Genomic DNA, 24,424 nt, shown 5'->3' with positions numbered 1-24,424 from the left:
ACTACCATCCACGAAAATCTAATAGTCATTTACATATAATTGTGAAAATTTCTACAGGAAGTGACATTTGAGGTAGCATGCTGGCCACGCACTTGCTGTACTTTGAATTAATATCGCTTCCTAAGTAAACACACGGACACATTTTGAATGACACTTGAGCATAACGGCATGCGTGCGTAATGAGCACTTTTTACGCTGTTTTTCAAACAAAAATCCTTTTGGGAGCGACTGATCATCGACGCATGCGTAAGGTTACAAGCCAGCTGTCGTAAAGCAGCTAACTGTCGCAACATCGACACTGCAACAAACAGGCGACGTTGCAAAATGACTGGTCGCTCGCGTGGTTCGGGGCCACTTAACTTGTTTTCGTCATGATGTAACTCACCTTTGAGTAACTTTGTCGCCAACTGTCCCAATCACATGACCAAATGCCTTTTTTCCTCTCTCCAAATCCTATTTATTGAATCACACAAGTACAGAACCTGAAATGAACAAACTGGAAACTTTAAGTATTACTATAGCTACTCTTGATAGTTTTCAGAGTTGTGTTCAACGTCGGGATGCGCACCAATGTTTATGACTTCTTCCAACCACTTCTTGGAGAGGATGGACACCAGTTTGGCATTCAGATTCCTGCAGGTTTTGTGAGCACGGGGCCACTTCAAGTATCTTGGGGTCTTGTTCACGAGTAAGGACAGGATGGAGCAGGAGATTGACCTGGCGGATCGCTGCAGCGTCTGCTGTCATGCCGAAGTATTCTGTGGTCTGATGAGTCCTCATTTCAAATTGTTTGGGGAAATTGTGGGTCAAAGAGAGAAAAGAAGCATCCGGATGCAAAGTCCGCATCTGTGATGGTACGGGGTGCCGTTTTTGTGAAGGCAGCGTTCAGGCTGAAACCGGTTTTGGAGGAACTAATGCCACCAAGAGTTCATGCGACTGAGCCAGGCGGCCATATTGGCCAGCACACACACACAGCAGGGAAGCAGACGAAGGCCTGTGATTGGACGAGGCACTTGAAACCCGATCTGTCGCGGCGTGACTTCCCGTCTTGACCTGACTTCCCCTTTATTCCACTTCCTCCTCCCTACACGTGTTTGCTCCTGTCTGACATTTTACAGTGCGTCACGGCAAACACACGCACACACACACACATTAGCAGATGGCTGGCCACTCCCACACAGGTGAGGTGTCAGAGTCCACCCAGTGATGATGTCATCAGGTGAGGCGGCAGTTTCCTGTCTGACTGACGACTAAAGATCAACTGCTGTGTGAATATTATTATTATTCCCTTTTGAGTAACTTATTATTACTTGTATTGATGTGTTTATGTTTAAGTGTGACTTTGTGTGTGTGTGTTAACTGTTCGTTACCCTTTATTTTTGTGTCAATTTAACATTCAGGTGAGTACCTGTGTGTGTGTGTGTGTGTGTGTGTGTGTGTGTGTTTGTGATCATGTGTCTGCGTGTGTGTTTAGGTTTTATGGAGGCAACATGTCAGCCGTGACGACAACTTCGAGGTCGAGTGAAGCTGCGGGACATGCAACAGTCTCCTCTTCCTGCCTGGTCACTTCATTAGGTACATGCTGGAAAAACGCGTGCACTCTAGATGACGCACAGGTGCGCGCGCACGCCGCGCGGTACCTAATAAAATGGCCAGCGTTATTGTTGGAATCTTAAAGTTGTGTGTCCCATTTGTCAGACTCCCAAGAATGCAGCGTCGCCACGGCAACGGCGGACACTGACTCGGCAGGTTAGAAGAGACGTGCGCACCCTTAAACCCACTTTTGACCTGTTGACCTCATTGTTTGTCTTCTTCTGGTGAGGAAGAGGAGGGCGAGCGGGATTATGAGGAAGAGCACGCAGGTGAGAAGGAGCGTAATAAGGAAACAACACGTCACTCATCGTCTTCTCTTCTGTTGCCATCATTGACGGGATTCATCGTCAGGGGGGTCGTCAGGGGGATCTTCAAGTGTGGCACCAGGTGAAGTCAATGAATTTCTATTGGCATAGCTAGCGTAATGCTAATGAATAGCATCGCTATTTAAACACAGTGCATTAATGCGTTGTCTTCTTTGCTTGCGTCTTCATAAATGCGTTAGACTGCCCCCTTTGGTGGCCAGCATGAATTAATCGTCCAAATGCACAAACTGCTCAATTCTGGAACGGCTATAATGGCATGACTTGAGATTGGGGTTGTGGTTTAAGTTATTAAACTCATATCTCAAGGCAACATTAATGAATAGGGAGTAGGCAATGAATGGTTTCCGTGTCAAATGTAAAACCATTCATCGTATACTGCCAAAGAGACTGCCAATCAAAAATGTATTTCTGTGAAAAATGGTGACGTCACTTCCTGTCCACAGAGCGTCCGGTCACTTTGGAGCTGTCGTCGTGCGGCGGAGGAGGAAAAGAGAGGAAGCGGAAGGTTCTGGTGGCCCCGATACTCAGCGTGTCTTTAGGTCAGAACTACACAAACAAACAAAAACAAATAAAGCAAATCAATCAGACAAAACATATTTACAAGATATTTAAACTCCAACCAAATGTGCAACCAAACTTAGCTTAATGCTAACCTATAATTCCACACACTCTAGATGGGCTGATGGAAATTAGCATCGATATTCTGATATTGTCCTGAAGTGGTAGCTAATAATCCGCTAAATCATGTTAGCCAGCTGGCCTGTTCTAAAATTAATTTCTCAGTGATGGGACATTGTAATTTCCAAGAACTTGTAGAAGCGATGGTTTGAAAAGACAAATCAATCAGACAAAACAAAGTTCCAAGGTATTCAAACACCAAAACTTTCACGTCATTTTGTCTGACAAAAGTCAGTTAGCTTAATGCTAGCTAACGTGAACACCGGCTAATGGACATTAGCATTGCTATCTGCTTCACCGTGTATGTTAGCATACAATTGAAGGGACATTGTGATTTCCTAGCAAATATGCCGGTTGATGTTCAGCTGACGTGCCGGCGTCGCTGGTGTTGTCGACCCCGTTCAGGTCGCAGCGAGTCAGGTGACTTCCACTCGGCCTTCCTGTCGCCGTCTCCCGGGGACGAGGACGACGACGGTCTGGACTTGGACTTGGACGCCATGGAGACGCCCTCGGACAGCGAGTCCCTTCGTTTCCCCGTCGACGACCCGGATTTGGAAGGTGAGAGGTTGCCGCTTTGCGCTTGATAACGATGATCGGCCTTCCGAGAAGCCGGCAAGTGACATGACCACGCTGGCGTCTAGTTTGATGCTTTGGAACTCCAAAAATGCACATGACTACTTTCCTAGTAGCCATTATGAGCTTAGCTCCCAAAATTAACATTCAACATTGCCTCCAGCAAAGGAAGACCAATGACAGTTTGCTATATATATATTTTTTAAAGAACTTTAAAAAAAGAAAAGAAAAAAAGAGAAGTCAAAATATAATGAATATAATGTTTTAATTAATTAAAATAATTGAGCAAAAAGATTTATATTTCTTCAAAGAAAAGTGTGCATTATTACCAACATCATAGTTTATAATAGGTCTTCTTTTTGACATTTAAAAAAAGAGAAAAATGTAAGCTTTTATGCTGATGATGAGTTATTTTATTCTTTTTTATTTTTTTATTCTTGAGTGCAGATGACTCGAGGGGGCGTGGCCTGGCCTCCAGCTGTGGGTCAGCGGTGGAGGCGGAGCCTGCTGGCCTAATGGGAGCGCTGGAGCGCGAGGACGTGGTGGACAGCCAGGGCACCAGGTGGCGCTCTTTCTCCGCCGGACCGACGCCGCAGGACGGAAAGGTCAACATGAGCGTGCTGGAACCTTTCCTCAGGGTTCTGTCACACGGGGGTACGCACCCACGCGCACGCACGCACGCACGCACGCACGCACGCACGCACACCATATATCCCCGCGCATCTTTTCTCACCTGGTTGGCTCCTCACCTTAATTGCCGCCTCAGGTTACTATGGCGACGGGATGAATGACATCATCGTCTTTTCGTCTTGTTACCTGCCGGAGAACACGCTGGAAAATTATCGCTACGTGATGGACAACCTTTTCAGGTAAGGCGCGCGCGCGCGCGCGCACACACACACACACACACACACACACACACGCACACACACACACACACACACACGCACGCTTAATGCAAGTCTGTGTTTGTGTGCGTGCATGTTTCAGGTACTTAGTGGGCACGCTGGATCTGATGGTGCGTGAAAACTACGTGATTGTTTTTCTTTGCCCCGGCGGTCATAAGGACAAACTGCCAGGGATCGGCTGGCTCAAGGAATGTTACCACACCATCGCTTGGAGGTCAGCGCGTGCACGCACGCGCCACATGCGCGTACACGCATACGGAAAGACCGAAACACACACATGCGTTGCTTCGTTGTGTCCGGCAGGGGGCGTTAAAGCGCCGTTTAACCCTTTGAAATGGGAAAGCACGCTCCCCCATCCTTTTAGTGGACTGAGGCGGCCATTTTCTCGTCCCATTGGAATGTGCAAGATGCAATTGCGTCATTAACAGCCACCAAATAGCAAAACAAGACCATTTTTCATTTTGATGACTGATGATTCAAACAGTGATGTCCCCCCAAAAAAATGGTGTCATTTGGTGTTTGTTACAAATAATTCCGAATGCAGATGTCCCAAAAATGTTAAAGGAACTGAGCTTGTCTTACTTCCTGTTTGTTGGCTCGTGTGTGTGCGTGCGCAGACTGAGAAAGAATCTAAAAGGCGTGTTCGTGGTTCATCCCACTTGGGCCATCAAAGCGCTCATCACCATCATCAAACCCTTCATCAGGTCAGTTCTTCGCCGGCACGTCGAGCTGCGGCGTGTGAATGGAAGTTGACTTCCTGTTCCTCCTTCTCCTCAGTTCAAAGTTCAGCAGGAAGCTGGAGTTCGTCGGCAGCCTTCGGGAGCTTTCGGCTCTGCTGCCCACTCAGCGTGTGCAGATCCCCGAATGCGTCACAGCGTGAGTCGCTCGCTGCGCGGCGAGGAAGACAATGGTCGAGATGAAGATGATGAGGAGAATAAGCAGGAGCAGGATGAAGATGATGATAATGATGAGGAAGATGATTGATGATAATAAGGATGATGAAGTTAATTTGAGAACGTTGAAGATGATTGATGATAAAGATGACAATAATGAGAATGATGAAGATGATAACCAGGGTTTATGATGAAGATGAGTAGGAAGATAAAGATGATGAAAGTGATGATAATGGACGACGAATACGATGATGATTGTGATATTTTTCTCCCCGCAGTTATGACAACAGTTTGTCCAGTTGACCTCGCCGTCATGGCGATTTCCTCGGCATGCCTGTCCGTCTTCTCGCTCGAAGATGGCGGCCGTGACCTTGTCCGAGCTGAGAGGTCACGCGTGGATGCTGGCGACCGGTCTGGTCACACCATCCTCTGTGCTCTCAAAAAACCAACAACAACTTTTCTCATCACTCAATCAATAAATCTAGTCTTTATTCTTCTCCTCTTCCTCACGTCAATAACATTTGCTAAACACACCCACACGTGTTACACTAAGATAAGATTAAATAAGATATGAGACGCTACGATGCTACTTTTGAGCGTACTTAGAGGGGGGCCGTGTAAACATTTGGACTCAAGGTCAACTTCTAACTTTTACAAGACAGATTTTATATATATATATATATATATATATATATATATATATATATATTTTTTTTTATCAACAAATTTTAAGGGGGGGCATGAAACAACAAAGAACGTTTTCTTCATTTATTAGAACGTTCCAAAAGTTGTTGATTGTGTAAGTGAATGGACCAGCTAACACCTTCCTCATGTTTATGAAAGACAGGAAACACTGCAGCCATTCATAGCACAGGAAAACGGCTGTGTGTGTGTGTGTGTGTGTGTGTGTGTGTGTGTGTGTCTCCAGGAAGGAGGCGGGAAGGCAGGCGTGGAGGAAGGAAGTGAGGAGGTCTGCTGAGGAAAGTCCATAAACAGGAACACAGAACATAAAGTGGCTTGTTTTTCTCGTTAGCTCGCTGCTAATGCTTCGGGCGCCCTCTACTGGTACTCAAAAGAATCACCGGACTGAATGCTCACACTGGAGTGGCCGCAACCATTTGTTGCCGTTGGCACATGTTCCAGTGGTTAGCAGTCATATGAAATTGACCTTTGACCTGTTTTTGGATGAACACTTGGGACTTAAACGTTGCTCATTATGCTGCGACTTGGACAGCCAATGGACAGGTCGCCAGCCAATCACAAGACCAACGTGCATTTTCTTGGGCTTAAATCAAGCTATCATGCTAGGCTAACACATTTTTGAAACATGGGAGGGAAAACACACAATAAAAGGCGAGAACACGTTAACGGCTAACCGGGAGGTTGTGATTCCAACACAGTTTCCTTCCAACTGTGAAGCACATATGTTAACCACTAGGCCAACGTCCTGTCCAGACTTTGGTTTTACTTTTTAAAACAAGCATTAAAACAAACTTTTATGACATCATCACCTAGTGTAAACATCGCAACCACCATTTAGACAATTTCCTACGCCCGTCTCCATGACAACACACACCCACACACACACACAGACAGACAGGTTTTCATGGCTTCACAAGATGTTACATACGTACACGTTCCCCTCTGGATTCTGGAACTCGTTTCCTAATGTGACCATCAAGCCTGCTTGAAAGTCTCATCGTGCTGTCTTATGTCACCAACACACACACGCACCGTATTGCAGCAGCTTTGCCTTGTGTCCAGCTGTTACTAATAAAAAAAATGATGTAAGTATATACACGCACACACACGCCTCCATTTCACGTTTGTTGCTCCGAAGTCTTTCAAGATAAAAGCAGTGCTGGAGGGAAGCGTGGGCTTTATTCATCACTTACATGACCAGCAGGCAGCACTTAGCATAGCTTAGCTTAGCTTAGCTTAGCAAGCGCGTGCGTGTGGACGGCGCTACGGAAGCGCGACGATGTGTGTAAGATGTCACACGATCCCAAGGTCACCCTGAGCTTCTCTGGAGGTCAAAGTTCATTTGAAATGCAAACGTGGGTGACACACTGCCGTTTTTAAAAGTCATCATTAGATACAAAAAATAATAATTAAAAGCTCACATGAGCCAACTGTTGTCCTGTTGCATTAGCATTAACATCCAAGCGGGAACAATAGCGATCATGTGACCTGAGAGCAAATCAAAAATGCTCCAATGACAAGTCAGGAAGTGGTCACATGATGTTGAAAGAGGAAATCCTCCAGTGCGTCCAAACGTGATGTCATCACTCAGGTCACATGATTGTGACGTCATCATGCAAGTCACGTGACCAGAAGCAAGAGTCCTGCCCACTTGAAACGCGACCGCCGATGAGCAGGGAACGTTCCAAACCAAAAAGTTTGTTTTGTGAAGAAAGGGATTGTGGGAAATGGAGTCCAGTGGCGACGTCACTCGTTTCGGCGGTTTCCTCAAGTTTATCTGTCCGAGTTGGTCCGCGTTGGCGTGCGGGTGGCGCCAAACACAAAGTCAGAGGACGAGAGGTTCGGCATCTTTGGCGAAGGCGGCGCCGCGCTCACGCCGCCGCCGAGCCCGGGGGCAAGACAAGTCATCCGTTCAAAAGGGCCACCTACAGGCAGCAAAGAGAACAATCAGAAGAGGAGGAGGAGGGACAGGGAAGAAAGAGAAAAAGAGGAGTTGAAGAGAAGAATGACAAGAAAGAGTGGGAAGAAAAGAAAAGAGGCGATATGAAGTGGTGCTTTACCGGCTATAAAAGGCTGTTTCTGCCGTTCACGTTTGGACATTTGGACCTCATCTGCTCCTGGACGGACCCCGACTGCACGCACGCACACACACACACACACACACACACACAGGGAGACCAGTCAGCCAAGGATTGTGTGTTTGTCGCCCGTTTGTCCGTTTGTCCTTACGGGCTGGAGTCCGTCGGCCATCTCTCCCGAGCCGATGTGCGTCAGGTGGATGAAGTTGGTCGGCTCGCCGATCATGCTGCGGTCGATCTTCCGCCGCCTCCTCTTCTGCACACGCACGCACACACAAGTGAGGGAAGTGTTTGAACACGTTAGCATAGCGGGCGTGTTGCGTCATTAGCAAACGGGCGCGTCTCAAAAGTGTGACTCAGTCAAGGCAGGGTTGGAATCCTTTTCAAGCGTTTAAGGACAGTTACTTTTGTTGTTGTGTGAGCTTGGAGTTTGTTTTGTTTTAGTTTAGTTTGTATTAGTTTTCATATTTGTGTTTTTTTTTTCCATTTTGTCTACAAGATTAAAAAAACATCCTGCTTTTTTACTCTAAATGAAGTTTTATTTTTTATTTGGCTACTTTTTGTGAACTCAAATAACCTTTGCTGTCCAGTCATATTGTAAAGTGTATGTCAGTCGGGAGTCACGGCGACCTCTCTCTCCAACATGACTAAAAGGGGAAAAAAATAATAATAATTTGCTTTTCCCGCGCAGCAACACAAAAGGAAACCCACTTCAACGTCTCCGAGAGTGAGGTCATTGGTGCGCGTGCACGCGTGTGTGCGTGCGCGTGTGTACATTGTTGCAGTGTCACAATGGGACAAAGAGAAAAGTCTCAAAATAAACACGCCGGTGGCGTCAGCTTCCTCTGAGTCCTTTCACAATAATGAGCATCATCGTCGGCAGAAGAGTGGGCAGCTCTTCTGATTTGCAGTTGCGAGGTTCTCGGTTTGAATCCGACTCTTTTCTCCGCACGTTTTTTACCCCCCACATTCTAAAAACATGCACGTTCGCTTCATTGGCTGGCGACCAGTCTCCTGTTCGTCTAGATAAGGCCCGGCATCGGCTGGCGACCAATCTTACATTTGTCTTATATGTGCGACTAGTCGAGGGCAACCAAAAGTCGTCCAGGTTCGACGCCAGCTAATCCTAATGATGGTGAGGCGAGTCCGTGTCTTACCGGCGGCGCTTTGGCAACGACGCAGCAGGCCATCTTGTGCCAAAATTCGCTCATGCCGACGGCTGCGCACGCTCTGCTGCCGCCCTGCCGGCCGGGACCAGGAAGTGCAGTCGGCGGCTAATCCGGGAGCATCCGGATGGGAAAGCGTCCGCGTCGGACCTGCAAACACACCACATGACTTGTTTTTCCTTTTTTTTTTAAATTTTTTTTTTAAACGGAGCAGTTCATGTCCTGTAATGCCCTGGCATGTGGGCAAGGAGAGCCACCGTCAGCGATGCTCTGCTTTTGATTGGAGCTCATTTAAATTCCCAAATACGAGTCGCAGAATGGCCGCCATTTCCATGTCGGTCGGCGTTGTTTTATTTGCGTCTCAATTCCCCAGGGGGCGCCAGCGAGTGATTTCGGCCATCAAACATTTTCGTCAGCAAAAATTGCTCACTTTTCTGCCAAGTCTGAGCGCAGAAAATCACATGGAGTGTGTGAGTAAACACTGGGTGGGGTCCAAATTGGCACAGGAAGTCACACACACGCATGAATTGTATCTGCTGTTTGAACCTTTCCTAGTTACTCTCCTCTTTAACTCATTGACTGGCAGCCATTTTGACTGAAGCAAGCCCCTTCACTCCCGGCTGTTTTACTGGATTTTGACTGATTTTGCAAGGCTATAAAAAGATGTAACATACAGAAAGAAAGAGTCTCTTTTTTCATCAGGGGAAAAAATCGGTTTCTTTTTCACAGCAATTGGCATTAGAATATAGCCTAGTTTCATCATTATTCACAAATTATTGTTATTACAAAAACAGAGCAGATGCCAAAAAAAAACATTGCAAAAAAAGCAAATGATGTCAAAAGCAGGGCATTTAAAAGCTGCGTCTTCAACGGACAGCGGCAGCAGATAAAGGAGGACGGCAAGCCAGAAGGCAAATGCTGAAAGTCCACGTAAAGACCATAAAAGGGGACGAGGACTTTGCAGTTGGAATTTGCTCCAACTGGGTCTGCTGTTCAAATCAGACAGACGGGCCACTCTGACGCTGTCTTACTGCACATCTTGTTCAAAAGTGCGTTTGTGGCCTTTTGCTGCTCACAACAAAACGTAAAAAAAAAAAAAAAAACAACAAAAAAAGAGCCAGTGGCGGCTGGCAGCTCACCACACGACTTTCTTTCGAGAACATTTTTTATTTATTTATTTTACAAATATCTATTTTGAGAAACACGTGTGTTGTCTGGTTATGTGAATGATTATTATGTTGAAATTTGCCTCCATAGAAATCAAGTGAATTAAAGCCCATCCAATCGATGTTCCGTCCTCAATTTTGCGCTTTGGCGCTCTTTGGCGGCCGGCGCGGCGAAGGTTGGCGCGTCGGATAAAGCAGGAATGTGCCAACAACAAGCAGCTTCACGCTCGCGGACAGGAATGCTGCCGGGAACGCCGCAGAGATGACGAGCGCCCCCGCAGACGTCTGATTGAGACACTCGCCGCCGCTTTGGGGGGGGTCATGTGATCATCGTCGCAAACGGCACTCATGACCTTGCTTGTGTGCGTGTCCCATGACCGTGCCAACTCATTTTCCAATGATGTTGCTTTGTATGTCTTGCTAAAAGTTGCTCAATGATGTTGCCACAGAGTGAAATCATTGCATAATAAGAATATCATTCAGATGACAAAATCCCTAATATACAGTACATATATATTTTTTTTTTTTATCACTTTATAAGGTCTTAAAAGGAGGAATTCCGAGATGTGCTTTTAAGGCCATATGGCAAAGACCTTACGTCTCCTCCGATGAACATTCCAGAAATAATGCAGAAATGTGACGGGTGACAGGCTGAAAGGAATCATTGTGAACCTGCGCCGCTTCTCTGTGTGCGAAGGTTAAACCCACTTGATTACACAATAACAAACACAGGGTTCAAAGGTCAAGCAGAAACGTCACAGTCACCACACAGTCACCACCCCTGCGCTGACTCACTTCCTGTTCCTGAGCGTGTCCGTGGAAGGGGAAGTTAAAATGGCAAAAGACGAACGCTGACTCGCGGGGTCGCCATGGCAACAGTCAACAAAAGGGAAATAATGCGCAAGCGGTTTAAATCCACAACGCCGTCACATAAACGGAACCTTTCATTTTCCAGGTGACGCGAGCATGTTGTCTGCGCCATGCTAACAAATGTTAGCTGTGCAATGCTACGTGGTCACAGATGATGATGTAGTCCATGGATGAGATTCATTTAGCCGTGTCGTTATATATATATTAATTAATCAATTAATCAATGACTAATGAACAATCAAATGAATCCACAAAGTATTTCGACAAACGACAAATTGTTCACAGGGCTAGTTTAACTTCAAATTGTCCAAATCCTCTCATTTAAAAGCAGATGATCTTTGAGCGTGCGTGTGTTTTTAATAAGTCATTAGCAAACGTAGGCTTTTAGTATGGAAAACAATCCATCTGCATTTTTGCCAATTTTCTGACAGATGTTTCAGACCAAACAGATAACTGAACCATCCTCTATGTTTGTGCATTTTCGGCATTGTCAATTTCAAATAGCATCCTGTTTTTTTCAATAAAAGTTTTTTTTTTTTTTATCTGACTCGTCATCAAAGATCTGGCAGATTTATTACTAAAATAATCACCTTTATTATTGATTTATCAAGAAATAATCCATCAATTGATTTATTGTAAATGATTAAAAAAAAATTATATATATATATATATATATATATATATATTGAAATGAAATATTTGAAATCCATGTATTCATTTTGTGTTCCACTCGTCGTCATTATTTGGGTCCCCAGTGAGCAGGAGCCTATCCTGGCTGACTTTGGGCGAGCGACCGGGTACACCCAGGACTGGTCGCTAGCCAATCACTAGCCACATCTTGACAAACAACACAAGCATTCACACTGACATTCTTCAATGAAGCCAACATGTTCATAGGTTTTGTAATGTTGGGGTTTTCCCGAATTCCGCCAATAAAACGTTTAAATGCGGCTCATGTTTATTTAAAAATAATAATAAATGCGACCCATCACCACACATACGATGACTTAGCTGACTATGACTCCGCCCCCTCACCCAAATATGGTCTGCACTTTACTTGAATTCGTTTCAAACTTGCGACAGGCTCAAAAGTCACCATTTTGCCAAACTTGAGACCAACTTTGATTCCAACTGGCCCCTGAACTTGAGCTTGGCGTTTGACCAAACAAAAAGCGAGCAACGCTTTAGTTGGTTGTGTGACAAGCAAACGGATCCGAAAGCTGCCAAATTACGAGCTGTCAATCATTAACGCCTTCAAACGGTTCCCTTCATCTCAACTTTGACACATTCCAGGAAGCAGAAGAAAAAAACAAGAGCACCAAGCTCACCTGACTCGCGAAGAAGCAGACGGAACTCTTGATGTGACTTGACGCCCAACTCGTCTCTCTGTCTCACTGACTCGATGTTCGAGAGACTTTCTTCAGTGGGCTTTTTTTTTTCTTTTCTTTTTGAGGCGCGGCCCCCAAGCAGGAAGTCCCGCCTCCTGATTCCCGCCCAAGCGAGCACCAGCGCGAAGCCGACCGACGCCGAGGTCGCCCCCTGCCGACACTTTATGATCAACGCAGCAGGATCCCAATCCAAAAGCTCGTCGGTGACGTCAGCATGTCGTGTGGACAAACGCAAAGGCGCCTCATCACATTAAAGTCATTAAAATTCATTTGAAAAGAAAAACTGAATGAATAACAAGAAGGATAACCTGCCATTTTGACGAAAGGCCACGCGGCTCTTCTGCGCGTGCGTAGCTTCCATTTTTAGGCAAGACACCGGAAACAACTAATACAAATAAAAGAAAAAATATAATTGTACAGAAGGAAGGCAGAAGGGAAGTAAAAGAGTACAATTCGTTATCATTACTATATTTACGGCAATCATTTAATTACATTCTAATAGCGATATAATAAGCATGATTTAAAATTGTACTTCTAGAATTTGTCTGCTTTTTCTACTGCAATGCTGTACCGGAAGTAGTGGTGTTTGTCCACGTGAACTTGACTCAATTGCACACCTAAGATCATCTCCAACCTGCGGTCCATTGCAGCATCTGCTCTCTTCATCTTCAGGAAATCAGATCAACAATAAAGACCAGTCTCCAAAATTTGCGCACTAGAAGCAGGTGATTTCAAGTTTTGTTTTACTCTGAAATGGATTCATTCGGGCCTTTTCGCCCACAAACATCCTCGTTTCATTCATTGTTGAAATGCTCGACAATAATGAAACGGTTTGACAGGATTTTTTAAATTTAATTTTAGATCATATATATCGCGTTCTGTTCGTTGATATTAAAGATTGAAAAGAAATAAAATCAGCGCGGTGACACGAAATGGAAGACTTTCTTAGGTTTTTGTTGTCATTATCTGGCCAACGCCTTAAAATCAAAGATGCGTGAGGCGACAACGGAAATGAAGTCTGATTGATTGATTGATTGATTGAGTTCTCATCGTCATGATGAGTCCATAGAACAGTTTTCCACTCGTGAGCAAGTCCGTGTCCAATCCATCCTTGCAACTATGGGCTTCTTGCTGCGCGTCCATTTTGACGAGACGAGACTGCATGAAGAGGAAAAGGCACTTTTTTCTTTTAAATGAATAAATACAATAAATAAGAAGCACCGTAGCAAATGCAAGCAGCACAATTCACTGGCGGTTAGCACACCCGCTTCAGCCAAGCAGTTCCAAGTTTGAAGTGTGAGTTTCGGTTTGCTTCCCAATTGACAGAAACATGCTAACTTTATTAAAAATTAAAAAAATGAGTGGGAGTGTACTTTTTTTTTAACACTGACTGACGACCAGTCCATTGTTTACCTACGATCGACTGCCGACTAGCCATCATTCGTTCATGCGTGCCCTAACAATTGCTGGCGACCATTCAGGGCGTATGCAGCCTCCGGCTCCGGCTGACCCGCGACCGCTCGGCTGTGTTGCAGGTGCGTCATGATGGAGAAATCGAGCAGCCAGTACGACTCGTTCCTGTTCTGGAGGCAACCCATCCCGGCTCTGGACCTTTCCGAGCTGCAGGACCTTGGCTTGCCCGAAACTCCTTGGATCCAAGCCAGAGACAAGCTGATTGGACGGGATGAACATGTGAGTGGGCGGGGCTAAAGATTCCACGTAGGAGCAGTTAACATTTTCTATATGCTTGTTACTACGGCGGGATACGTGCCAGCGCTACCCACAATAGTTGAAAGCCGACAATTTCGGGACTATACAAAATAACAAGCCTTTAACACACTTAAATTTATGAAGATACAAAACTTTGGAAAGGATTCCTTAGCACTTGTTCTCTCGCATCCTTCCTCAGTACGCTTTGGTGCGATGTGTAGTTGGGCTCAGTGATGCTGCGATGTCTGTCATTTTGTCGGACACAATCTTCCCGTCCATATGTATTTTTAATTTTACTCAGATCATTTTTAATTATTCAACCAATATTTCGATTTACTCTATTGTAATCGGCATCAGCCTGAAAAATTCATATTGGTCAGGCCATAGTAAAACCCATTTATAAAAGTATCGCTTGAAAATCTACAATATCACTGGAGCACGAATGATGAACCGGAAGTTCATAAATTCTGCCATCTAGTGGACGAGCTTTTAATTGTTCTGCCTATGCGTCGTGAGCATAGAAAGATGTTCATGGCAAATAGTTTAAGGACCTACGATGTGTAATTCAACAATTTTTCACAGCGCACGAATGCGGTTGTGAATCATTGCATTCGAGGTCAAAGGTCACATGTGTTTGCAATGACTATGCGCTGCGTGCAGGAGGAGGAGCTGAGCGAGTTCTCGTCCTTCAACTACTGGAGGAATCCAATCGCCGACGTGGATGTGCTGCTGGCCGACCTCAACCTGCTGCTCTGAGCCCCACCCTCCGACCTCGCCCCCCTTCCTTTTTACCCATACAAGGCATGATTAGTAAAGCCGTGATGTCACTTTAAGTTGCTTCATGTTGCTGTGATCTGAGCCTGCAAAATTGAGGCACGAGCTCATCACGTTAGAATTATTATTATTTATTTTTTTAAAGCGAAACTCAGTTGCAATATTAATATATTTGAAGCTTTGTGTATGTATTCATTTTCTGCTGCTGATTTGGTATTTCAACATGAGCCAACCTCACACTGAAGCTACTGGACAAGAGAAACTTTTTTTTTCTTCTGAATGTACCCAACAATGTCGACAATTAAATGGATTTCCTTTTACTGCAACAGTGCGTGTTCATTCAATTTACTCATCATTTTTCGTTCAACGTACCAAATTTCACGGATTTTCAAATCTGGTGACTTTCCTTTGCAACAAAACAAATGTGATTCCTCTAAAAATTATCAAGCCAGTGTTAGTAAACTAAAGTAAAGTAAGTAAAGTATTGTGACCCAAAGAACAAGATCCTGGATACAAGCGGCCGAAATGAGCTTCCTCCGCAGGGTGTCCAATCTCGGTCGAGCTGCTATTCCTCCGGATTGAGAGGAAGCAGCGGAGGTGGCTCAGGCATCTGCTTCGGATGCCTCCCTGGAGAGGTGTTCCGGGCATGTCCCACCGGCGGGGGGCCCCGGGGACGACCCAGGACACGCTGGAGAGACACTGCCTGTGTCCAAATTCACAAGGCCTTTGTTCTCCGAAGGCCGAATTTGTCGGCTGCATGACGTCACTCCCGGCGGGACTCGACCGCACGCACTGATTTACATATGAATGGATTGTCAATAGTGCTTATTGGTAGCGCATTGACCGACAATCCATTCATGTGTAAATCAGGTTTAAGTTGGTGCGTGCTGTCGAGTCGCACCAGGAGTGACGTCATGCAGCCGACAAATTCGGCCTTCGGAGGAAAGGTACAACTGAATTCAAGTTTTTAATCGTTTTAGGAAATAACATGACAGAGCCCAAGCTTAACATTACAATGGGGAAAAAAACATGCACAGTACTTCTGTTTAGCAACCTGGTCAGCAATGATATAAGATTGCGACAATTTATTACAGTAATTTGAAGGGTTGAAGACATGAAAAGCAGAGCATCACTTGAACAGATAGGTTTTGTTTGTTTTTAAGTCCTCAAACACTTAACATCGGGCTTTAATTCTTTTTTCGGGGGCACTTCATTGTTGGCATATAGAGAGGCCACATTGCGCGCTCATCAATGTATTCACGTAACTGATCTGCAGTCAGCAAAATGGTCAACAGAAAGCCCGCCCTCGAACGGTTAACTTGTGTCTCGAAATAGCCGTACTAATACACGCAAAATGTTTTAAGACCACTTTTAGGAAACTCTTGAGCAACACAGGTCACTTTAAATTCAGGTTGCGTCGTGTAACGGACTAGAAAAGGCGAGGGTCTGCGTACAAAGAAGGTAAGACAAGTCTGGTCACTCATGCTACGGCTAACAGCTAGCCGCTAACAAGTTCCTTCAAGTTAAACATAGTTGGCGTCCACACGTCCTTGTCGTAAATTTCAAAATAAGATCCTACACGGAATCCGTACATTGTATACATATTATTTATATATATCAGCGACTAACACAAAACACGTAACTGTTGAATACATGATAAAAGTAAATTGAGTATGTTTTAAATATTACTTTACGTCGTAACGTGAGAATTCAAATCGCGTTACACACTTTTAATTTGGATGCGCCGCTCACAACATCCGGGCATATTCCAGCCGTCTCCGTCTTACTTTGGCCAGTAAACAATTTTCTGGCGGAGGCAAGCATGCGTCGCTGACGCCGAAAGCTCAACATTTGAAAAGTGGCAATTAACAATTGCACTTTATTCGTCTAATTGTGCTCGGCAGCGAGGCATAAACGCGCACGCAGCGCTTTACCGCGTTGAGCTCGCTAGCCTGCTAACATTAGCAAACGACAGCCGCCGTGTGACTGCCAACAAACCTGGACGCGGTAAGTCGCTTGTCGTTCTGCGGGGGCATAAAATCACTTTTCCCATTCGCGTTCAACCAGCACCGGCTCACCGGATGATGTTGCTGGGAAGCCTCGCCACTAAACGTCCCCAAAGCGCCTCGACATTGCGCGCTCGAAGAAAAGCTAGTTAACCGGATGTGGAAGTAGTTTTTTTCTCGGTGTGTAAAATAGGAAATTTCTCGCTGACTTCCCCCGGAAAACCAACAACTTTATATCGAACGGTTTCCTGTCCGTCTTACAGTACACATTTGGAGCTGTATAAATGCATTTAGGTGATTTGTAATTAACAAGTGAGGAGGGGGAATACGTGGCACATGGCGGACTCTTTTCTGTCCACAAGGCGCGTAAAATGGCTTCTCGGCCCGGCTAGAAAAGCTTCGTCTTTCCCAACCGCTCAACATGGTTGTCCGCTGGCTTCCATTATCGGACGCCGCCACCCCGCTAGCTTCGTTGCTAACTTTTCTCTTCAAAGTTACGCTTCTGTTTCTACCATTGAAAAAAGGAAAATACTCAAATCTCTTTGAAGAAGGTTATTTAAAGTTTCTGTCAGTTGTACCAGAGCGAAATCTGCACATGCTCAAATGAATGACGGAATAGTTGGGTATTATTATTTTTAAAATCAAACATTTTGTTTCCCTCCTGAAATTCAAAATCACATGCGATCGGCAGTTCCCCACAAGGTGGCGCTGTTTTATGTCTTTTGTTATAAAATATAAGCCTGTTTATCGCGGGTCGTGCGTTCCAGAACACCCCGAGTGGGGAAAATGTACAAATTGGAGACTAGAAAAACTCACAAACAGGAGAACCACATGAATCCGCGAATATTTACTGTTTAGAGGCTGAAATGTGCAGTATTTAGGCAGTTTGAACGACGTTGAACAAGGTCTCTGAATGATTATATTCAGTAATCAAAATAGTTGTCAGTTCATTTGATTAGCAATTAGTTGTTGATCAATAGATTGCATCTCTGTTTTTTTTTTCAGCCTTTGGATATTGAACTTTCATATTTTTCTCACATTGCACTCGATATGCACAAACAAGTTATTATGGTATTATTATTTTGCTCAGAAATTTGGGATGTTCCGGTCATCCTTTTTGGGCACGTTGCCAAGTCCTTATTTCCCCTTGAGGCAGGGCAGACTTGTAGAAGTATCTTTTAGCATACCCGGAATGTTTTTACATCGTGTGTGTCTTCTTGTTCTAAATCAGCGTAAAAGTCCTATTTCGTTTACTGTTCCATTTGACAAGATTGTTATATCTTTGGATTTTGCTCACTTTGTGACCTTTAAAATGCAGAAAACCGATCTTTTTGCCTCGATTTCCAATCAGATGAAAATCGCCATTTCATGATTGAACCCCTGCGGGAAATGTGAGGTGAACATTTGAATGGCTGTTGTGTGTGCGTCAGATGTCGCTGGTAGACCTCGGCAAGCGTCTGCTGGAGGCGGCGCGTAAAGGTCTGGACGACGAGGTGAGGAACCTCATGGCCAACGGAGCTCCGTTCACCACTGACTGGGTGAGTGTGGCCGTCACCAGTGGTCGAGTAGTTGACACGAAGCGCATTAACCAGGTGACCCCTGACCCCGATCCGCACAGCTGGGGACGTCCCCTCTCCATCTGGCCGCCCAGCACGGCCACTACTCCACCGCCGATGTCCTGCTGCGAGCGGGCGTCAGTCGTGACGCTCGCACCAAAGTGGACCGGACGCCTTTGCACATGGCGGCCGCCGAGGGCCACACCATCATCGTGGAGCTTCTGGTCAGGGTGAGTGCTCGCCAGACGCCTCTTTGACAAGTCCTCCGACTCGTGCCGGTGTCGAAAGTCGCCACCTCTCACGCTTTGTGCGCTCTCACCTCCAGAGCGGCGCCGACATCAACGCTAAAGACATGCTGAAGATGACGGCGCTGCACTGGGCAGCACAGCACGGCCACCACGGCGTGGTGGAGACGCTAATCAAGCACGGCGCTGACGTGCACGCGCTCAGCAAGTTTGACAAAACGCCCTTCGACATCACCGTCGACATCCAGAACACGGAGCTCATGCTGCTCCTGCAGGTCGACACTCTCAACTCGCTGCGTCACGTCACACCGAAGCCCTCGCCTCACCCGTGCGTTGTGTGTGTGTGTGTGTGCGTGTGTGCGCAGGAGGGCATGCAGAACCAAGTGAACATGAACCCGGTGAGCATGAACGTGGAGTCCAGCAACCAGCCGCAGTTCATCATCCAGGGCATCCCGTCCATACCGGGCGGTGTGGTCAACCTGGCCGACCTGCTCAACAAGGCCGGCAGCGGTACGCACGCACGCACACACGCACGCACACACGCACGCACACAATAATAATAATTAGTAATGTAATTAGCCATTACTAGACCTACCATTATATTAAAAAAAATGTATGGTGATGTGATAAAAAAAAAAATTGTGTGCATATTATTGAAATTAATAGTGTGTTTTTCCAAATGAATGAACGTTGAAAAAAATCCAGAAATTCTACACACTGTCTCTTTAACGCCAGCAAACAATGTAAATGGGCATTGGTATGCTAACCGCCAGCAATGGCTAATTCAACTCTAATGATGGTAGATGCGTGATATAACAATACTGACAGCAATATATTCTTTATCCTCTGCAAACGCCTACATTTAGTGGAACTTACTGATGAGTGACCGCCTCTATGTGTATAATGGACCCTGCTAGTCATGGGGGGCAGGGGCTGGCCACGCCCACAAATTGAAAAAAAAAATCAACAATTGACGCTCATTATAATTGCTGTGAACAAAACATGGATATACAGGTGGTCAGGAGAAAATACATGACATAAGCAAGCTTGCAAATAAGAGGGATAGATGTAAAAAAAAAAAAAAAAAAAAAAACACACACACACAAAAAGGTGAATGTGCAAATTTGCCTCGCAGGAGACTCTGAAGAAGCCATGGCCGCCAACGCCCTGGACAGCAACATCCAGCACGCCGCCGTGGTCAACGAAAGCGGCCAGAGGGTCATCACCATCGTCACTGACCAACATGGAAACCTGCAGACCACCGGCGGCATGACGCAGCCCTTCTTCGTCACCATGCAGCATGGACAGCAAAGTAGGACTCGCTCGCTCGCCCGCTCACTCGCTCGCTCACTCACTCAAAGCACAGATGACACTTGAGTCGTTCCCACTTGACAAAAACTAGAAAACATGAGCGTGCACTTTGGGGTTCAAGACTCGGCACTTGACTTGAGACATGATGAAGATTTCTTTCTTTTTTTTTAAGCAGGACTGTCGTTATTCATGAAAGAGTGTCAAAGGGCTTGAGAAGCTCACAGTTGCCAACAATCGGCCTCAACTGGGCAAAAAAACAACAACCTCCAAACTGCATTTGGGGGCAAAAAGAAGAAACGTTGAGAAGGGACCACTGATGGAGGGTGAAAATGTAACATTTCAGATCCAATTTTGGAGAAGTTGATTTACTGTGGAAAATAAGATGGAACTATTTACATTTGCGTGTCACTTTTTAAGACTCTGGGGAGCGCCAAGAACTTTTTCTTCACATTTTAAAATGAAAGATTTCGATTGTCTGAGAAAAAAATTTAAAAACCGAAACATTTTGCAAATCTGAAAAGCTATTCAACGAATATATATGCTGAAAAACATTTCAGCTAAATTAAGAAAGATACTTTGTTGTTCCTAAAATGTTGATGCAACTATATTCCCTTTTAGTGAAAGTAAATATTGGCTCCAAATATCGTTTATGGACTTCCTTCACTACTAATAATATAATAATAAACATATTGTCACTTTGCCAACTTAAAAAAAAGAAAGAATAGTTTTAGCTGTTTTGAACCCGCATTTTTTATTTTATTTTTTTTAAATGGTGGTATGTATGCCTTGAAAGCGGCAAGAGGCGCAAGACTAAACGGCGTGCACTCGCAAGTGGTCCCGCTTGTTTTTGTCCCACGTGTGACTTGAGCCCGTCCGTCTGTGGCCCGCAGTGCTGGCGGTGCCCGCCAACAGCGTAACGACGGAGGAGGTGGTGACGGAGGAGTCGCAGACGCCGCCCTCGCGCAAGAGGAAGTTGGAGGTGGCCAGCAATCACAACGACACGGGCGAGACGGTGAGTGGCGACGCACACGCCGTCCGTTTGCACAGCTTTGTTCACCGACGCCGTCGACGCAGTAAAGCGGATCCACGATTGCCAATCGCCGTTTCATGAGAGATCATCGGGTGGGCCGCCGGAAATGATCCAAGTTGTCTCAGTTGGTCCCAAAAGAATTTTAGTATTTGGTGACTGTCTGTGCCAGGTGGAACATTTCACTAGTCTTCCACTAGATGGCACAATTGGCCTGTTGCCATTCACGCAAGAGTAGAAGTCACGTGTGTAAATCAGCTTTGTGGTCAATTAAACAGATGGTCATGAATTCCGCATATTTACACCCTACTTTGCTGTGGGGATTTTTATGGATTTTTTTTTCAGGTCAAATATGTGCTTTGGATCAATAAAAGTTTGGAAACATTGATAGGTTCCACAAAATGGCGCCAAAGTAATACTCTTGCCAAAATGAAACTCCTTAGCTCACTTCAACAAAGTTTCTTCACACCAAGAATCCAGAAGGTGGCGGCAAAGCACTACATTTGTTGAAGTAAAACGTGTCAACTCATTTTAAATGTACATGCTTGACACCATTATGGCGGCAAACCTCTTTTTTTGTCCAAATGAAACTCTGAAACTCAATACACTATTATTTCTTGACACTAAGATGGTGGCAAAGCACTACCTGTTGTCTAAATGAAACTCCACCTCACTTCAATCAACACGGTTCCATGCCACCGGGATGCCACAAAGTGGTGGCAAAGCGCTACATTTGTCTAAAATTAAATTCACTACTTCCTTGACCCCGAGATGGCAGCAAAGCACTGCTTTTGTCCAAGGCGACGGTACAGTAATATAATAGCTTTGGCCCGTGCATAGAAACATTTCAGCGAGTAATGGAAGATGGCGCCCTAAAAACGAACGGTGGAGCTTAATTTGGAGGTCATCACTCAATTTACGCCACAAGCCGAAAATGTGATTTCATTTTGCTGAATTGTTGCATACGAAGTCCGAGTGCAAGTTCCAGTTTGACGCAACTTGTTGATGTTTGTGGCGCGCAGGAGCTGCTGCAGAGGCAGCTGTTGGAGGCCAACAGGAAGGCGCAGGAATACCGGCAGCAGCTGATGCGCAAGGAGCAGGAGGCCGAGGAGTACCGCCTCAAACTGGAGGCCATGGCCCAGAGCCAGGCGGGTTCGGGCGCCGCCGCCAACGTCAGCCCCGAGGAGGTGGTGGGCGGCGACGAAGACGAGGACGCGGCGGCCGTGGGCCCGGTGGAGGACGAGGGCGAGATGGTGGTGCTGCAGGAGGGCGGCATCATCATGGAGGGCGACGAGGGCCGCGTCACGCTGGTGGAGACGGCCGCGGAACCCGCGGGGGTCAGCTCCTAACGCGCCCGGCCCCACCCTGCCGCCAGACGGACTCAACACGGACTTGACGTGACGCCGTCTTTCCAGCAGCTGGCCATCGGTCCTCATTGAGCGGCCGCATCACTTCCTGTTCGCCGACTGCTTCTCTGCTTTGCTTCTTTTGCTTTTCTCCACTTTAGAATCACTTAGTTGCTTCCCGGGAATGTTTTTTTTTTCCCAAACTGCTTGCGGAAATCATTTCCCATCCGAGGTGATTTCATGTTCGTACTAGTTCATGTGATTAGAAAAACATCCAATTAGATCAATGCAAACCTTAGTGGCTTTTCCACCACTGGAACTTTTGGAGAACTTTTCCATTTACCTTCAATTCAGTTGAACTTTGACAACAAAGAAGTCCCTTCACCCAAAACGCAAAGATCCTTCCTGGGCTTGTTGGTGGAAAAGCAGCTCTTTCGTCAGAAAGCTCATTAACATCTGCTTCTTACCGACAGCCATTCAATATTTACTTTTAAACATTGTTAGACTTTGGTAGCTATAAACATCCACGAAAACATTTGAAACCTTTCCGCTCACATTGTTGCTTTTTGTTAGCGTGGCAATCTTTTAGGAATGACGGTACCACGCTCAACTCTATACCAAATTGAATGTAGCCAGGTCAATCCATCCATTCTTCATTCCTGTGCACGCCGTCGATTTTTTCATTTTTGCCAATTTATGTGTAAGTTGTCAATCAGCAAGAATATTATTGCAGTTTTCCAACACACTTGCTTTCAATTGTTGACTGTGAACGTACAAATTGATAATGATGATGAACATTTTCATTTTGTGTTCTCCCTGATGAGTTTTATTGCAACTTTCAGACCTAATTATTGGCTTTGTGCAGTTGCGATGTGGAGCAGATCCGACACTGCATCTTGAGATGCTGGGATGACGCCAACAAAAAATACATTTAACTGCGCTCTCCTTCCTTCCTCATCTGTCCTGTGAGTTGTTTGATATACAGTATATATATATATATTTTTAATAAACTCAGCAGAGCAATCTTTTTCAATTGTACATATAAAGTTGTGTTTTTTTTAACTGTACCTGGATGCCTCACCGTGTTGATAGCAATGTTAATCTGACGAATTAAACACTTGTCCTTTTTGAACGTATTAGTCTATTATTGTAGACCTTATGAATTAGAGCACACAGCATGTATGTTGAAGTTCTTTAATTGTAGCAATAAATTGACAATAACAGGAAATCCTTCACTCGACCCTCGATCGAGGTGTAGACTGATGGCTCATTCAGCCAATCAGAGAACAAGGCCGAGCGAGCGCCATTTTAGTCCCGCCCACTTACAATTTGTGACTTTTTCTATCGAATGTATTGACGTTAGTGGGGCTTTCTCGGCATGCCCTCGAGTATTAAAACATTTCCCTCTCATGGCGGCTCCAGTTCGGCCGTTATACACTACCGAGAACGACTATTTGATTAGCAAACAACAAGCGTCTCCACGAGGTCTACGCAACCAGTCCGTTTGGGACGAGGCCTCCCCGCTCTTTGGATTAAGGCAGATCAGCCTCGACTAACACGTCCGATGTCCAATGGGCGTCGCGGCTGAGGCGCGTAGCCAATCACGTGCGGCGGGGGGCTGGTCCACGACGGAGGGGGCAGGACGCGAGGTATCATGGAGGATCAGTGAGCAAACTGTGGCCATCAGAGACGAGCAAGCGACGCTCTTGTCCCGGGGACTTTCTTCTCACTTTGCCGCCTGACTGCTCCCTCGTCACCGACGAAATATTTCACGATGGACATGAAGAAGAGGATCACTTTGGAGCTGCGGAACCGAGACCCGGCAGAGGTGGGTGGGCACCATTGAGCCACTTGGGGAGGATGTGCGAGGCGAGGGGGTCGGCAGCGGATCGAACGAGCTGCGCTGCCAGCTCCGCTGTGCTCCGGGGAGTCCGCAGTCCGCCCGCCAACTTTGCTTTCACACACTTGCCCTCGCGAGCGGTCAACTCCAACGGCGGCGGTGGTGGAGCCCGGCTCGGTGGAAGCGTCGGCGGCTCGGCTCCCTCGGTCCGTCCGCCCACCCCTTCTCCTCCACCCTCGCTCGTTTTTAGTCTCAACGGCGACAAGAT

The 24,424-nt window shown here is 45.9% G+C and overlaps 5 protein-coding genes across 13 annotated transcripts in view; 4 read left to right on the top strand and 1 right to left on the bottom strand.

The window, feature by feature from the left end:
* Positions 1–1,078: 1,078 nt before the first annotated feature.
* bnipl (BCL2 interacting protein like) lies at positions 1,079–5,467 on the top strand. Of its 5 annotated transcripts, XM_077548018.1 has the most exons (14): positions 1,079–1,219; positions 1,336–1,400; positions 1,475–1,575; positions 1,699–1,749; positions 1,827–1,862; positions 1,945–1,980; positions 2,363–2,458; positions 3,003–3,155; positions 3,618–3,824; positions 3,937–4,039; positions 4,161–4,292; positions 4,696–4,782; positions 4,856–4,954; positions 5,250–5,467. In XM_077548018.1, exons 3-14 carry the CDS (start codon positions 1,491–1,493, stop codon positions 5,272–5,274), a joined length of 1,110 nt encoding a protein of 369 aa, XP_077404144.1. In that variant the 5' UTR covers positions 1,079–1,219; positions 1,336–1,400; positions 1,475–1,490; the 3' UTR covers positions 5,275–5,467. The 5 variants fall into 5 exon arrangements, with proteins under 5 accessions (XP_077404144.1, XP_077404145.1, XP_077404143.1 ...); XM_077548019.1 differs by lacking the exon at positions 1,336–1,400; XM_077548017.1 differs by lacking the exon at positions 1,336–1,400 and having other exon boundaries at positions 1,079–1,268.
* A 949-nt stretch (positions 5,468–6,416) lies between these two features.
* Positions 6,417–13,010, bottom strand: cdc42se1 (CDC42 small effector 1). Its single transcript, XM_077548028.1, has 6 exons — positions 12,913–13,010; positions 12,282–12,726; positions 8,909–9,067; positions 7,903–8,007; positions 7,734–7,805; positions 6,417–7,598 (listed from the first exon to the last, which is right to left on the bottom strand). The coding sequence occupies exons 3-5, from the start codon at positions 8,960–8,962 to the stop codon at positions 7,737–7,739; spliced, it is 228 nt and encodes a 75-aa protein (XP_077404154.1). The 5' UTR covers positions 8,963–9,067; positions 12,282–12,726; positions 12,913–13,010; the 3' UTR covers positions 6,417–7,598; positions 7,734–7,736.
* mllt11 (MLLT11 transcription factor 7 cofactor) lies at positions 12,907–15,151 on the top strand. Its single transcript, XM_077548027.1, has 3 exons — positions 12,907–13,066; positions 13,877–14,033; positions 14,712–15,151. The coding sequence occupies exons 2-3, from the start codon at positions 13,884–13,886 to the stop codon at positions 14,805–14,807; spliced, it is 246 nt and encodes an 81-aa protein (XP_077404153.1). The 5' UTR covers positions 12,907–13,066; positions 13,877–13,883; the 3' UTR covers positions 14,808–15,151.
* A 535-nt stretch (positions 15,152–15,686) lies between these two features.
* gabpb2a (GA binding protein transcription factor subunit beta 2a) lies at positions 15,687–23,450 on the top strand. 4 transcript variants are annotated; one of them, XM_077548563.1, is made up of 8 exons: positions 15,687–15,772; positions 18,262–18,369; positions 18,450–18,617; positions 18,713–18,907; positions 18,998–19,142; positions 19,768–19,944; positions 20,834–20,955; positions 21,993–23,450. In XM_077548563.1, exons 1-8 carry the CDS (start codon positions 15,740–15,742, stop codon positions 22,317–22,319), a joined length of 1,275 nt encoding a protein of 424 aa, XP_077404689.1. In that variant the 5' UTR covers positions 15,687–15,739; the 3' UTR covers positions 22,320–23,450. The 4 variants fall into 4 exon arrangements, with proteins under 4 accessions (XP_077404689.1, XP_077404691.1, XP_077404690.1 ...); XM_077548565.1 differs by lacking the exon at positions 15,687–15,772 and adding an exon at positions 16,038–16,286; XM_077548564.1 differs by lacking the exon at positions 15,687–15,772 and adding an exon at positions 16,520–16,832.
* A 489-nt stretch (positions 23,451–23,939) lies between these two features.
* The window catches only part of LOC144037244 (acidic leucine-rich nuclear phosphoprotein 32 family member D-like), a 6,409-nt gene continuing 5,924 nt past the window's right edge, over positions 23,940–24,424 (top strand). The window contains exon 1 of one of the 2 annotated variants that reach the window (XM_077548571.1): positions 23,940–24,144. In XM_077548571.1, coding sequence (XP_077404697.1) covers positions 24,091–24,144 — 54 coding nt within the window. In that variant the 5' untranslated portion in view covers positions 23,940–24,090. The remainder of the gene's footprint in view (positions 24,145–24,424) is intronic. The other variant, XM_077548570.1, reaches the window with a different exon arrangement.

Source organism: Vanacampus margaritifer, chromosome 17, assembly GCF_051991255.1.
Source record: "Vanacampus margaritifer isolate UIUO_Vmar chromosome 17, RoL_Vmar_1.0, whole genome shotgun sequence".
Taxonomy (NCBI): domain Eukaryota; kingdom Metazoa; phylum Chordata; class Actinopteri; order Syngnathiformes; family Syngnathidae; genus Vanacampus; species Vanacampus margaritifer.
The sequence above is the reverse complement of the archived record's forward strand: the minus strand, read 5'-3'. Positions and strand labels throughout refer to the sequence as shown.

Coding starts and splice junctions, on each gene's coding strand:
- mllt11 (XM_077548027.1), top strand. CDS start 13,884: ATGATGGAGAAATCGAGCAGCCAGTACGACTCGTTCCTGTTCTGGAGG. Junction 14,034..14,711: donor TGATTGGACGGGATGAACAT/GTGAGTGGGCGG, acceptor CGCTGCGTGCAG/GAGGAGGAGCTGAGCGAGTT.
- bnipl (XM_077548019.1), top strand. CDS start 1,491: ATGTCAGCCGTGACGACAACTTCGAGGTCGAGTGAAGCTGCGGGACAT. Junction 2,459..3,002: donor GATACTCAGCGTGTCTTTAG/GTCAGAACTACA, acceptor GACCCCGTTCAG/GTCGCAGCGAGTCAGGTGAC. Junction 4,955..5,249: donor ATCCCCGAATGCGTCACAGC/GTGAGTCGCTCG, acceptor TTCTCCCCGCAG/TTATGACAACAGTTTGTCCA.
- cdc42se1 (XM_077548028.1), bottom strand. CDS start 8,962: ATGAGCGAATTTTGGCACAAGATGGCCTGCTGCGTCGTTGCCAAAGCG. Junction 8,008..8,908: donor TCGTTGCCAAAGCGCCGCCG/GTAAGACACGGA, acceptor GTGCGTGTGCAG/AAGAGGAGGCGGCGGAAGAT. Junction 7,806..7,902: donor TGGCCGACGGACTCCAGCCC/GTAAGGACAAAC, acceptor GCGTGCGTGCAG/TCGGGGTCCGTCCAGGAGCA.
- gabpb2a (XM_077548563.1), top strand. CDS start 15,740: ATGCAGCCGACAAATTCGGCCTTCGGAGGAAAG. Junction 15,773..18,261: donor ATTCGGCCTTCGGAGGAAAG/GTACAACTGAAT, acceptor TGTGTGCGTCAG/ATGTCGCTGGTAGACCTCGG. Junction 19,143..19,767: donor GCTCAACAAGGCCGGCAGCG/GTACGCACGCAC, acceptor TTTGCCTCGCAG/GAGACTCTGAAGAAGCCATG.